Here is a 15030-nt window from a genome sequence, read left to right as displayed (position 1 = left end):
AGGAGAGGTCTGCTGTGCCATGTGGGTTAACTCCCTGGCCGGGGACTGAACTCATGCCACAGTGATTGGTGATAGATTGACAGCCCTGAGACTTTCACCCGAGCCAACAGAGAGGTCCACGGTTTTAAACTATGTGTAAATATAGTAATCTCTGAAGAATTTGGTGAAATTAATTTTTTTCTATCTCCTGTTTTTTTTTTTTTGCTTGTTTTTTTTTTAAGTAGATACAGCCCTTACAGTGCTAGTTTTACTTTTACTCCAGCTCCAGTTTCCCTAATGGTAAACTAGAGATTAATAGCTTGTCTTTAATAACTTGATAGTAAAGAGGTAAGGACTAAATGAAAATATATGTGAAAGCAATCTAGTACACAACAAATGCCAGCTATTTGTTAGCCTCATGCTGCCTGGATGGCTATTATTAGTGGTGGAGGTTTGTAGAAGCAAGGAACTAATATTTACTTGGGGCTTGCTGTTCTAAGTGATTTTCATTGATTATGCCACTGAGATTTGACAGAATCATCTGAGGTAGGTACTAACCAACTTAAAGGTAAAGAATCTAATGCCCAGAGAGATTAAGTGGGCAGCACTGGGGCCGCTATGTGTGGCAGTGCATCCAGTGTCCTGTGGGAAGGGACCTAGCTGAGAAGGGGCTGAAGTCTAATCACCCAATGCTTGGTCAGCACGTGTTGTGGCAACAGGCTGCACCTGCTGAGAAGACAGCTTTCCCCGAGGTCATACAAAGTGGCTGACGTTAAGTGAGTGACCACAGGACTGAATCTACCCTGAAGTGCTGTCTGGGTCAGCAGTAGCCCTTATACTGCATTTTACTTCTACATTTTTTATAGGTAAAAAAGCACAGAGATGTTACATTACCAACCTCAAAGTAAAATAAGAAAGAGAGGATTAGACCCCTAGGTCAAGCATCTTAACTAGATTCCTTAGTATTTCTTTTTGAGACTCCTCCAAGAGGAAATATACTTAGAAGTGGTAAGAGTAACAGCTGATAACTCCTCCTGTCTATCTTTATACTACTCAACAAAGTCTTAGATGAAGTAATATAGTATGACAAAGGGAATTTCAAGCACAAATTACAAAATACCCACCAATAAATGAAACATGTCAATATCTAGTATACATGGAAGATCTCCGTGGTTGTCATCAGGCACCAATGCTAAGTAGTTAAAGAAAACTGTATTAGTCATATGCCAATGTAAGTATTTATTTTAAAATTTCTCTTTCTGCAAGATATATATGAACTTAAAAGCTAGAACCTTTACATATGACAAAGTAGTACCAAAAGATATCTTTAAAAATGTAGAGAAATTATACCACTAAAAACATATTACGAAGATGAGAAATTACCACAACACATACAGTACCTGGATAAATACTCACATGCAAAAAGTTTACAAAAGTGTTCTTGTACCACTGAAAGTGATGCCACTGTCCAATGTGCTGCAGCAAATCTTGTTAGTGACCTGAGACAATCATTCTGAAATAAAAATATTGACACATAATTAAGAAAGACCTGCACATGAAGTAGTTCTCTTCCTTCAGGAATGCTGGTTCAAAGCACAGCTAGTTGAAGCAAAGCTGGATACACAATGAATCTCACTGGGTGGTAGGGACTGAATCTATGACATCTCTAGTGACGTGTCTCTAATATAGAATGGAATGGGAAACAGCGAATTATATGCTGAATAAATCAAAGCTTTCTCCCTGCCACCATGGGGGTTGGTTTTCTATGGAAACAAAAAGAAGGCTATATGCACAAAGAGGAAACGAAAGTGACTCCCAGGACTTAGATGCAGTATATCTTTAAATTTGTTCTAAAGAGGTACTACAGAATGTGGGAAATGTTCAAAATATTTGGAAAACTACATATAAGAAGATGACTGTATAAATCTTTATAAGTATAATCATTAGAAACTGTTTTGGGAACTATGTAGCAACAATGAGAAAGTGCCTTTTTTTTTTTTAAAAGATTTATTTATTTATTTATACAAGCACTGGGTACAGTCAGAAGCATGGGAGGATGAGAATTCACCAGAGCTAGAGTGGGGAACAGAACAGGCAGACTGATGAAATACACTGCTGAGGGGAGCAGCGGGCGTGGCAGGAGAGGTCTGCGCACCACCGGGGAGGCCAGAGAAAACTCTTGTTTTAAAGTGAAGAATATACCAAGAAAAAAATTACACATAAGTACCAATTATAATCAAGTATAAACATGCTAATGAAAAGATAAAAATAGGTGATGAGTTTTCCATTTCTGTTTAATTCTCTAAATTTTCTGTCATGTTCTTTGGTTCAATAGATATTAAGGACCTATTTAATTTTGAGGATTTTAAAATTAAATCTCATCTTCCCTCCACTGCTCTTAAGGAGCTCACAATCCTGGGGAAAAGAGAAGCAAAAGGGTGGGAGACAACTGTAGGAGACACTGTCACAGGCGAGGGTATCCACTCACAGGACAGGCTCAGAGGTTGTCCAGGGAAAAAGCATTTGAAAAGCATATTAAAGTGAAGTAGTCTGTTTAGGGCACCAAGCAGTGGCAAAGTCTGGGAATGAGCATTTGGGGGACCTGCAATGATTCTGCAAGCATGGATCGTGAAGGTGGGGATTAGCAGGTGGTGATTATGGAAAAATAGGTTTTCAAGTTTAAGATATGATTAGAGGGCCTCCCTGGTGGCACAGTGGTTGAGCGCTGGGTTGCGATGCTGCCTGCAGCCTCTGCAGCGCTGGTTCGATCCCCGGCCGCCAGGTGAGGGTCCCACATGGCGTGCAGACCTCTCCTGCCGCCCGCTGCTCCCCTCAGCAGTGTATTTCATCAGTCTGCCTGTTCTGTTCCCCTCTCTGGCTCTGAATTCTCTCACTCTCCCGCGCTTCTGACTGTACCCAGTGCTTGTATAAATTTAAAAAAAAAAAAAAAAAAAAAAGAGATATGATGAGAATGAGTTTTCGAGGAATACCTCTGATAATGTATTAGAAAAGGGTAAGATTCAGGGCAGGCACTGGTACAACAATCTAGGCAAGAAATGACATGAGGTTGAGCCAAACAAATAGAAACAAGCGTGGACAAACATGCAGGAGAATTCAACGGACTCTGCTGGATAGAACATCCAGCCAAATGGTGCATCTGATAGGAACTGTGTTTCTTTCTTGATCCCTGTACGGACAGTGGTACCGTTAACTAACATAGGCAGTGTAAGAAGACATATTAATATGGATTGTTCCATTTGAGGTGCTTTTATTTTTTTTTATTTTTTTTTTTTAATAGAGGCATGTTTTATTTATTTATTTGTTTGTTTGTTTGTTTTGTTTATACATGCACTGGGTACAGTCAGAAGCGCGGGAGGGTGAGAGAATTCACCAGAGCCAGAGCGGGGAGCAGAGCAGGCAGAAGGACCGAAGTACACTGCTGAGGGGAGCAGCAGGCGGCAGGAGAGGTCTGCGCGCCATGTGGGACCCTCCTCCAGTGGCCGGGGAGCAGCCGGGGATCGAACCGGCGCCGCAGAGGCCACGAGCAGCTTCGCAACCCAGCGCTCAACCGCTGTGCCACCGGGGAGGCCCTTGAGGTGCTTTTAAGTACCTCAATTTGAGGTGAAAAAAATGAGAACAGATCTGGTGTGGAGACATATGGGTGGGAACTGAAATGAGATCAGGGGCAGAGGTGGGACTAAGGAAAGGATCAAGATGACACTCAGCTGAGCTCTGGGGGTTTAAGACTACATTTATAGGATGGAGGAGGAAAGTCATACTAAGAAGGAGCTGCCTGAAATGTAGGGAGAAAACCAGGAATGTCACAGAAATCAGAGAGAAAAATTATTTTCAAAAAGCAGTAACAGAATTAAGTAAATAGAAATGTCAAATAAGGGTTATGTCCACCCACAGTGGTAACGAGATCATTTAGTGAACTTGGTAAGAGCTGCTACCAAAAAGTGAAAATGCATTAGGGGTAGAAGTCAATCCCAGCTGAAGGGTTAGCCAGAACTGGAGGCAGAGTATACACTATTGTTTAAAGAGGTTTTGCTGTGTATAAAATGATATACTCTATCTCTCTCGGGATGCGAAACAAAATTAGAAATTGCAGGTATAATCTCCTTATGTGCATTTATTTATTTCTCTATTTTTTAAATTAAGATTTATTTATTTATGCATCAAGAGCTGGGGTACAGGCCAGAGATTCAGGCGGTGAGAGGATTCACCAGAGACAGAGTGGGGAACAGAACAGGCAGATCCACTGAAGAACACTGCTGAGGGGGGCAGCGGGCGAGGCAGGAGAGGTCTGCTGCGCCTTGTGGGTTTCTTTCTGGCCGGCCGGGGATTGAACTCGTGCTGCAGAGGCTGTGGATTGCTTCATAGTGCAGTGCTTAACCCTTGCGCCACCAGGGTGGCCCTCCTTATTTGTATTTAAATGTTTCTTATTTCATGGTAAAGTAAATCAAATGAAATATGCTTTGCAATAGTTGGTCGTAACAAGGAATGAAAAATGCGATGACGACAGATGGAAGATAACAACTGAGGGCAAAAGTAAGAGAAGGGATCGTGGAGCATGCTCATTCACAGGGAACTACCAGAAGAGAAAGTGATGAAGGAATGAATTCACTATCTGGTGGCAGGTTAAGCTACCTTACCCTGAGATACCTCATCTTAGGATACAGAAGAGAAAAGATAAATGGAGATACACAGAAGTTTTAAGAGTGTGAGTAAGAAAAATAGGAAGCATTTATCCCTAATGGCTATGTACTTTACAAAATCAAATAAAAATCTTTAAAGAATAGGCTGCTTTTTATAAGCTCACATGTATAACTTTGATACTAATTCCTGTCAAGAACATTACAAGTAGGACACTAAAAAGCCAATCTCTATGAACAGATATAAAATTCTCAGATAAAATACTAGCAAATCGAATATAATGATATATAAAAAGGGATATTTAGGGCCTTCCTGGTGGTGCAGGGGTAAAGCCTCAGCTATCAAGCTATCGCCAGTCACTGAAGCATGCGTTCAATCCCTGTCTAGGGAGCTGACCCACATGGTGCAGCAGACCTCTCCTGTCTCGCCCTCTGCTCCCCTCAGCAGTGTATTTCAGTCAGTCTACCTGTTCTGCTCCCCACTCTGTCTCTGGTGAATCCTCTCACCCCCCTGTACTCCTGGCCTACACCCCAGTTCTTGTATACATAAATAAAAATAAATCTCAAAGAAAAAAAAGGATATTAATGACCAAGTTGGGATTATTTCAGGAATGCAAGATTGTTTTAACATGTGAAAGCTAATCAACGTAAACTGATTACACAAAACCACATTAACAGAAAAAATAGATGTGGAGAGTTATTATGGGTTGGAGAGGGAATGTGAAGTATATAGAATCAGGAAATGTGTAAGAATTACCTGAAAATGTACAGAAAATGAACTCTATTTTATACATTTGTAATTGTCTGTTCAATAATCAACATACTCATTGACTCTTTTTTTTTTAAAGATTTATTTATTTATACAAGAACAGGGGTATAGGCCAGATGCGCGGGAGGGTGAGAGGATTCACCAGAGACAGATTGGGGAACAGAACAGGCAGACTGATGAAATACACTGCTGAGGGGAGCAGCAGGCGAGACAGGAGAGGTCTGCTGCGCCAAGTGGGACCCTTGCCGGCCTGCCGGGATCACAATGGAGCTGCAGAGGCTGCGGGCAGCTTCACAGCGCGGCGCTCAATGGCCTGAGCCACCAGGGGAGGCCCTCATTGACTCTTATGGTAGCACAAAATACCACAGTGACGCTGATAGTCACATCCTATCACATTTCATCTATCACATATGTCAGTTAAGACTAATGTGAACTGTTAGTTTGCTGATTTACTATAAAGATACAATACAGGCCAGTTTTAATACCAGGATCTCTATACATATTCCAATTTAATAAGCGTAAAATGCCCTAGGCATCTAGATTATTAAAAAGTTCCAAAGAGGATTTAATGTATAACATCTGGACTAGAACCTCTGATACAGGAGCTACATTTCTCAAACCATAAAGTCTATGTGTTTGCAAAGAAAACATAAGCCAGCACACTAACTAGTCACTGGATAATCACACTGAACTATAGTTTTTTTTTTTTTTAAAGATTTATTTATTTATACAAGACTGATTGATTCATTGATTGATTTATACAAGCACTGGGTACAGTCAGAAGCATGGGAGGGTGAGAGAATTCACCAGAACCAGAGCGGGGAGCAGAGCAGGCAGAAGGACCGAAATACACTGCTGAGGGGAGCAGCGGGCGGCAGGGGAGCAGCGGGCGGCAGGAGAGGTCTGCGCGCCATGTGGGACCCTCCTCCGGTGGCCGGGGAGCAGCCGGGGATCGAACCAGCGCTGCAGAAGCTGCAGGCAGCTTCGCAACCCAGCGCTCAACCGCTGCGCCACTGGGGAGGCCCTGAACTATAGTTTTTACACAGCAGGTTCTTGACTGACATCATTTCTTTATGATATTGATAAGAAAAAAAAATTCTAGCCAATGTTGAAAGAATTGCTGTTATTCCAGGATCTTGTTTCTTTATGTTGTTTAGCTTAAAGTCACAATTCCTAAGAACTCTGTGGACTACATTATATTAAGTGAGGACTTACTATCCTGGTTTTTCATTTCTTTGTCAGGCTCTTATATTAATGGTTTTCAATCCCGGTTCCTGGGAAGCTTTTAATATATTAAGGCCCATCTCTAGGGATTGACTGAATTGACTGGTGGTAGGCATGCCTAGGGTCTAGGCAGCTTTTCAATCACTTCCCAGGTGACTCTACATGAATAAAATTACATGATTTTGCTCTTAAGAGCATTACGATTTTAAGTCTTAACGGTACATAACACTAACACTAGCTACACAGTAAAAATGAGCAAGCTTTTACTGTATATTTTTTGCTTATTTTTCTTTTCCTTTTTTTCCCAAAGATTTATTTTATTTATTTATGCATACAAGAACTAGGGTATAGTCCAGAGGCGCGGGTGTGTGTGTGTGAGAAGAGTCACCAGAGACAGAGTGGGGAGCAGAATAGGTGGATTGACTGAAATACACTACTAGGGGAGCAGCGGGCGAGACAGGAGAGGTCTGCTGTACCATGTGGGTTAGCTCCCCGGCTAGGTATCGAACTCATGCTACAGTGGCTGTGGATCGCTTCATAGTGCTGAGACTTAACCCCTTGTGCCACCAGGGAGGCCCCTTCCTCATTTTTCTAGTCAGTAAATGTACTCAATGGCTTTGATATTAATTTGTATTATATATACATTGCTTGTATCAGGTGTTAAAATGTAGTAGATGGTGTTTTTTTGTATTTCCAATTAAAGCATTAAAAATTCAGAAACAAGCACTGTTTTTAGTGTCTTTCCCTGTTTTCATGTATTTAACCAAGAGGTCTAGATAAAAAGAGCTGAAATACATTTAAAGAAAAACCAAGAAAAATTAAATTGCAAACATTATTTCTTCAATATCACTAACAAAAGTGGGTTTTACTGTGACAGGTGTGAATTTATGCTTAAATAACCATTTCAGGTCTTTAAGATTACAAAAAGCAGAACCACCTAATTTCCAATCTACCATTCCATGAACTGAGTAAACTGAGAACTTACCAGTCTGCAAGGCAAAGGACCGAACAATGGTTTATCTTCATCACTTAAAATTCTTTCTGCAAATTAAAAATGGTTCAGATAATATGTACATTTTAATATACACATAACCAATATTCTAATTTGCTATATATATATTATCACATTTTTCTTAAAGTAAAAAATTCTCTCTGCAAAAAGTGCAATATTATTGTCAGATTTCAAAATCTGTTAAGTCATTTCACAAGAATTAACTGTGGATGAAGATAGAAAATAAAAACATATTCCCTAAACTGAAGGGAAGCTGTAACTATCACCAAAATGAATTCTCTGTTCCTGTGGTTAATAAACTGTTACTCTAATATCTTGTCAGTATACTACATTTCTTGCTCCAAAGGCTTTAAATAATTTCTTCCTATTGCTACCCATTTTAAACATCTCATTTAAATACAGGCTACTACACATAACTCATGTCAATGTATATTTGTGACATTAAGAAGAGACAATTCTAAATTTCTTACCGATACTCTGGATGGTATATGCACAACTACTCCAACACATTATGGGCACACGAGGATCTTCTTCATTGGGATGAACCTTTAGTCCCACCTTGTAGGTAGCAGTTCCAAATGTTGTTAACATTTCTTTTATGCTTTCAGAATAAGGATTCCTAAAGTGAACATATACAGAATTAGCTCAAAAACAATGTGCTATCAATTAAGTGGTTCTCTTGGCAACTATTTGCTATGTTGGGATGGAACCACTCAAACCAAAGACAGTTATACGCAAAGGGGCGATTATAGGTATGCAAAGTGTCCCTGCCTGGGAGGGGCTGTGCTCGTTAGGGGTTGGCAGGATAAGGCATAGGGCCAAAAAGGAGGTATTAGGTGATCTGTGGGATCCGTGACTTTTTTTCCCTATCATGAGAATATCAGCAATACCCACTGCCACAGATTTAGCTTCTTTAGTGAAGAATCCTCGGAAAGAATCAAACATAAGCTAAAACAAACATGCAGAAAATAAGGACTTAAGAAAAACACAGCCACTGTAGAAAACAGAGAATTTCTAGAAGGAATAAACTTTCAGAAGTAATAGTTACCAAGGAAGAGGAATTTCTTTCTCAAAGGATGCTAGAAATTAGTAAAACAATATCTTCAAAATCTAGATGAAAAATGCTTGTAACTCATAATTCTATAGCAAAACTATCAAACATACAGAATACAGAAAAGATATTTCCAGATATAAAAATTTAACATCTAGGCACCCTCTCTCAGCAATCTGCTGAAGATACCCCTTTGTAAGACAAAAGGAGGATGAGACCAAGGAAACAAGAGGAGCTGGCCCAGTAAAGTCCTGGAGGTGGCTGGCCCTGTTCTGACTGGCCGCCAGGACAGAGGCTGGGGTAGGAGCTCCAGCACAGTGCATCTGACAGGTCTGAGCTCTTAGAAGAGCTACTGCAGCATTTAAGAAGAACAAAAAGTCATTGAGTACATAAAAAAATCCAAATGCATGGAAAAAACCAAACTAGGTAATTATTAACCATAGGAAAGATAAAATTACGCAAGAAAGGAAATATTAACACACAACTTACATTAGTAGATGTGATTATAATGTGAAAACTGACAACTGATTTAACCAAAAATTGTGAAATAATTCTATTGGGAGACTGGTATGGAGCAGTGGTTAGGGTAGAGGTAAGAGGAGAATCCTAAATTACTAGTCAACAGAAGCTACTGTTTAGAAATGATAAATTAAGAGTCACTAAGTATTTTAACTAGAAATGTGAAAGTAAGTAACAACAGAAACAAACATACAAAAAAATCCCCACAGGATTCAGGATGAGGAGGGGGAATGTGGGAGGCAGAGGACTGATGTTTTTTTTACTAAATACTAGTTTTTAATGGAGTTACTTTTATGGCCAGGCAGCTTCTAGTTTACATGTATTATGCCAAGACTACCTGTGTAACATTTATAAAATAGGTATTACTGTCCTCATTTTATAGATAAAAAAAGAAGTCAAGCAATTTCCACAAAGTTGCACAGTTAAGAAGCAATGGTGTTGGGGACCAAATGAAGCAGTCCAGCTCTAGAATCTATGTTACACTTTGTAATTAACTAGCTGTAGGATGAAGTAGTGCTGAAAATACTTGTTTTGATCCTGGGTTACCAAGGGGTTGGTGGGGCCATAGATAGAAATATGGAAGCCAGAGGCTGGCATGGGATTTGGTGGGGAAGATGAGTGGTTTGGATTTAGATGTACTGATGGGGTGATGTCAAGGAGTCAGATAGAGATATATAGAGTGGGGAGTCAGCAAGGCAGACTACGACAGGTTGGAGAGTCAAACACACCACATGGTTCTTAGGTTTGTATCACTAGGCCTTCAATGAGTGCCATCGGGTAATGAGCATGTGATTTATGATGTTAACGAAAGACCCATGCTGTGGCCTCCATGGTGGCACAGGGATTAAAGACAGTGCTATCAAGCTATAGCCAACTGCTGCAGCACGAGTGCCATCCCAGGCCAGCCAGGGAACAACCCACATGGCGCAGCAGACCTCTCCTTCCCACTGATCCCCTCAGCAGTGTATTTCAGTAGATTCGCCTGTTCTGCTTCCCACTCTGTCTCTGGCCAATCCTCTCACCCACTGCACCTCTGGCTTATACCTCAGTTCTTGTATGCATAAATAAATAAATCTTAAAAAAAAAAAAAGTTAGACCCATGTTCTGCAACGTTTTGCTCCCTACCTTGACAAGTTGTATTATTAATTGGTGACTTAACTTTTCATTTCCACTGGGCTGAATTTTAAAGGAATAAAATAATATACTCACTTAGGATGAAAATCAGGTCTAAATCCTTCAGGGAACTGGAATTCATTCATTTTTTCTGCGTTCTTGGGAAAGGTATCATCTAAAGAAAAAATTATTTTTCAATTCACAGTGTTTCTATAAATGTGATATATATTTCATTCTGAATTTAGGTCAAAGAAATTTAAAAACAACAGGAAAATTTTTCATTAATAAAAACAGGCATAACAGTTATATACAGCATGAAAATACAATTTCTCCAGTTAAACTAGGTGCCTTCTTCCATCACCTATACTTTCTAGAACACAGCTAGGGAAGATAAGAAAAGCAAGAGTATGCTATTTTGTTTCTATAAAAACCACTGATAAAAATTTTGCTCACACTGCTTTCCCACAAGGCCAGGGGCGTAGAGCACAGGACACCTTTGGTAACGCAACAACAAAGTGAGTCAGCCCGCTGAGACTGAAGCTGGCTCTTCTCAGTTACAGCTCCCTCAACCCCAGAAGCTCTTCGATAAAGCAGGGGAATAAGTGAGAAAAACTTATTATGAGCTTGTATATATACATAAACTTGTAAACATGCACAAGCTTGTATATTTTCAAGGAATAAGTAGTAAAGTCAAATTTAGTTCATTAGAGAAAAAGAAAATTAGAATAAATCAAATTTTAAAATATTTTAAAACAATTTCTCTGAAACTACATTTCCTAACAATCTTAGACTTTAGGGGAAAATGAAAGCAGGATATCAGAACTTACTCTGAGTTCTTTCTTCTTTCCTAAGAACCTGTAATGCTCTTATTTGCTGAGATATTGTTCTAATCCACTGAGTTAGATTTGGTTGGTCTGAAAAATTTAACCTGCTATAAAAGATAATAGAGAATATTTAGTATTTTGTTGTTACTTATTTTAAGATACAAAAAAAAAAAAAAAAACCTCCTTAAAATATCATGGGCATATTTTAAACACACTTGAAATAATTTTTAAAAAATGCTGGGGGAAAGTTTGTTGCCTTTTGAAAAATCAGAATTGGTATTTATCAATGGAAATGAAAATATATTATTTATTGATGTGTTGTTACTAACATTCTTTGTCAAAAATTTCACTTTTTTAGTACTGGAATTTGCAAATATTTCTTAAATACTCACAGTCACCATAACCACCACTAGTATCTTAGTGCTTATCCCCATCCCCTCCCCACCAGGCGTAATTCACTTTTTTTCCTGGTATAAAATCTATGTGGTGGCCACAGCTGGCACCTGGGTTCTTTGCACGGAGACTCTCCTGTGGGTTTTTACCAGGTGGTTGGTGAATTCCTGGTAAGGAGACTTGGTGAACATGGTCTCTTTCCAGAGGTAGGGGGTGAGCCAGGTAGCTGTAGGTCTTGGAGATGGCATCAAAGGTGGCCTTGGCAAAGTTGCCCAGGGTGGTGGTGCAGCCCTGGCTGAGGTGTAGCAGTCATTGATACCGGCCATCAGCAGCAACTTCTTGGGCACAGGTGCAGAGATGATGCCAGTGCCCCTGGGGGCAGGGATGAGGCGCACCAGCCCAGAGCCACAGTGGCCGGTCACCTTGCAAGGGACGATGTGGGGTTTGCCGATCTTGTTCCCCCAGTAGCCTCGCTGCATGGGGACGATGGAGGGCTTGGCCAGGATGATGATGGCCCCTCGGATAGTAGTGGCTACCTCCTTGGAGCATTTAACGCACAAACCGACGTGTCCACTGTAGTCCCCAGTGGCCACAAATGCCTTGAACCTGGTCCGCTGCCCAGCGTGGGTCTGCTTCTGCACGGGCATGATCTTCAAAACCTTGTCCTTGAGGGATGGTCCCAGGAAAAAGTCAATGATCTCAGATTCCTTGCTGGGCAAGGAGAAGAGGGAGATCTTCTTCCGTGACTTGATGTGCATGTCCTTGACCAGTGGTCCAGTTTGGTGCCGGGATCCACTCCTTGTCCTCGGCCTTGCCTCCGCGAGCAACGTGGCCGGGGCCCACTGTCGAAGCCTCCGTGGAGGCCGCTGCGGCTTCCCATTGCAGGGCCCCCCAGGCCTCCAGGCCCTCCCGCAGCCCTGGAGTTGTCTGCCATTTGGTGTGTTCGCGTAGAAGCAGCTTAGTGCTTATTAATTAACAAGTACTTAATAAAGCATTTTACGGTCAGCATTTTGTACTATTACATTAATCCTAAAAATATTCTTATGAAATAGGTTTTATTATTATGCACATTTTACAGAGGAGGAGACAGGTATAGAGCTATGTAACTTGACTTAGGCCATATAAAAGACAGAGCTGGTATTCAAACCTACCTCTATCAGACTCCAAAGTTTGTGTTTTTAATGACTATGTCATAATAGACTCTCACGGGAAAAAAACAACAATCCTGCATCACAAATGATGGGTAAATTCCAACAAAGGTGATTTTTTGGTCTCCTTTTATGCAATGAATCCTTATTCTAACAATGGTTCTCAAATTTCTTTATCAGCTCAAGAGCAGATTTATGTCAGCACCATGATAATCTTTTATGACTGAAAACCATGAGCTTACACTCAAGTTTAATGGTATTTTAAGAACATAGATTAAGATGCATAGTCTGAACTACTGAAGTTGAGGGACTTTGCTTTGAGTTAGATCCAAGTAGCACATAAAACTTGAGGTCAGGGCTTCCCCTGGTGGCGCAGCAGTTGAGCGCTAGGCTGCGAAGCTGCCCACAGCCTCTGCAGCGCTGGTTCAATACCTGGCCACCAGGTGAGGGTCCCATATGGCGTGCAGACCTCTCCTACCGTGCCCGCTGCTCTCCTCAGCAGTGTATTTCGTCAGTCTGTCTTTTCTGTTCCCCGCTCTGGCTCTGGTGAATTCTCTCACCCTCCCGTGCTTCTGACTGTACCCAGTGCTTGTGTAAATAAAAATCTTAAAAAAAAAATTATTATACAGGAATGATATGTTCTTTATTATTAAAAAAAAAAACAAAAAAACTTGAGGTCAGATTTGTATAGCAGACAGTATCAAATTCTTAAATGAAATGAACATGTCCAATACTATTAACAAATTGCACCCTGAAAATGATGAAATGACAAAAATTTGTTTTAAACACATTATTTGTTTTAAACACATTAACAGATATTCAATTTTTGGCCCAATTACTGAAGCTGTTGTTGGTTAGCAAACTGCACAAAAACATTTCTTGAAAGTATGTGAGAAATAGTTAATGTAAAGTCCTAGAAATACAGAAAACTGCTTTCATGAATACACAGGAATTTTATACTTTCTGTATCATGGGACTGCTAGAAGACAAGACTACATAAAAAGTTTGGATAGCATCATCTGGAAAACGGATTTATCTAGATTGATCGCCCTCCCCACCCAGTTTATTTCATTATCTTCAAAGATTATGCTTTGATATGAAAGTTTTATGAGTCAAAACTTACTTGTTAAAAATATTTCTTGGAGGAAGCAGCAGAGGAATAACAGTATTACTTAAACACTCACAAAGGGGACACAGGAATTCTCCATTTTCTACATCGTAGCTCGTATGTAAGCGTAATCGCTGCTGTCTTCGCTGTTCTTTAGCTTGAACAGAATCAAAATACCTTTACAAGAACACACGAGGTATCAAAAACAATGGCAGTTTTTTTTGAAAACGAGAGCTACTAACATTTTAAATAATGTATTTCCAAAACAATTAAAAAATTAAAGCCTTAAAATGAACTGAATTCTTTTTGAACATGGGTAACTTGAATTTTGGAGATGTCTTAGTTATCAAAATGGGTTAAGAAATTTAAAATAGGAAAATTTAAGAAGACTATCATTAACAATGCAGCAGATTCCTGGGTTTAGTGCTGTGTGATACTGTCCTAGTGCTGCTGGTTACTTGCTAGAGACAGTTTATGATAAATCAGTGAACACAGTGCTAAAATAATAGCACTGAATTGGTTTTGTAGAACAAATTTGAGATTATCATATCTTAGCACAGGGGCCACGACAATTTCAGAAGTACCAGGGCACCTCTAACACCTTCAGAATCAAAGCTATTTGCCTTGGACCTGAAGAAGTACTCTTGTAGAGTTTATCCCAATGTAAAAACTTTTTTCTTCATCTAGTTTGCTACTTAATACAGATTTCCACATTAAAAGATATAGCTGATGTGCTGTGAAATTTCTAAGTCACTTCTTTATATGTATAAAGAAGCAACTTAATTTTAATTGCTATGTGCAGTAAGCAGAGTTTTTTCTTCAACACCTTTAGTTTTTTTTCTGCCTTTTCTAGAATGCAATTTCCTTTATTAAAATTTTAATTTTGCGCCTTTGGTAAGCTTGTCTTGACTATTATTAAGAATATAAATTACCTTTGCCAGCAATGGGCATGCATAATGTGCCCACAGCTACCAGTGTGTGTTCCGCAAGACAGATCAGGGTGCATGAATAATGGACCATATTTTTCTGCATTACAAGACAAACAAACAAATAAAACAAAACAAAAAAACTCAAGCATTTAATTTTCCTATAACAAAGGTACTACTTCAAACTGCAATATCCTTTTAAACTTGAAATGCCAGCTTATTCCTTTTGTTTGATATATTAATAATTTATGCAAGATTGGATTATTTAAAAAGCAAGATCCTCTGATTTTCATCACCCTGAACAAATTA

At 39.7% G+C, this 15030-nt stretch overlaps 1 protein-coding gene and 1 pseudogene across 6 annotated transcripts in view; both read right to left on the bottom strand.

Annotated features, from left to right (window-relative positions):
• The window catches only part of UBR2 (ubiquitin protein ligase E3 component n-recognin 2), a 123702-nt gene that overhangs the window by 28746 nt on the left and 79926 nt on the right, over window positions 1-15030 (bottom strand). For all 6 annotated transcript variants that reach the window (XR_005126825.1, XM_037519719.2, XM_037519720.2 and 3 more), the window contains 8 exons: window positions 14728-14821; window positions 13811-13972; window positions 11150-11253; window positions 10419-10497; window positions 8110-8258; window positions 7613-7668; window positions 1396-1492; window positions 1104-1171 (listed from right to left, as the gene is read on the bottom strand). Coding sequence is in view for 5 of the 6 variants with exons in the window: in XM_037519719.2 (XP_037375616.1) it covers window positions 1104-1171; window positions 1396-1492; window positions 7613-7668; window positions 8110-8258; window positions 10419-10497; window positions 11150-11253; window positions 13811-13972; window positions 14728-14821 (809 nt within the window). In the remaining variant the exon portion in view is untranslated. The remainder of the gene's footprint in view (window positions 1-1103; window positions 1172-1395; window positions 1493-7612; window positions 7669-8109; window positions 8259-10418; window positions 10498-11149; window positions 11254-13810; window positions 13973-14727; window positions 14822-15030) is intronic.
• Window positions 11335-13800, bottom strand: LOC119252470 (40S ribosomal protein S2-like; annotated as a pseudogene).

Source organism: Talpa occidentalis, unplaced genomic scaffold (genome assembly GCF_014898055.3).
Source record: "Talpa occidentalis isolate TD23 unplaced genomic scaffold, MPIMG_talOcc4v2.1 talOcc4.2, whole genome shotgun sequence".
NCBI classification, from domain to species: Eukaryota; Metazoa; Chordata; class Mammalia; order Eulipotyphla; family Talpidae; genus Talpa; species Talpa occidentalis.
The sequence above is the reverse complement of the archived record's forward strand: the minus strand, read 5'-3'. Positions and strand labels throughout refer to the sequence as shown.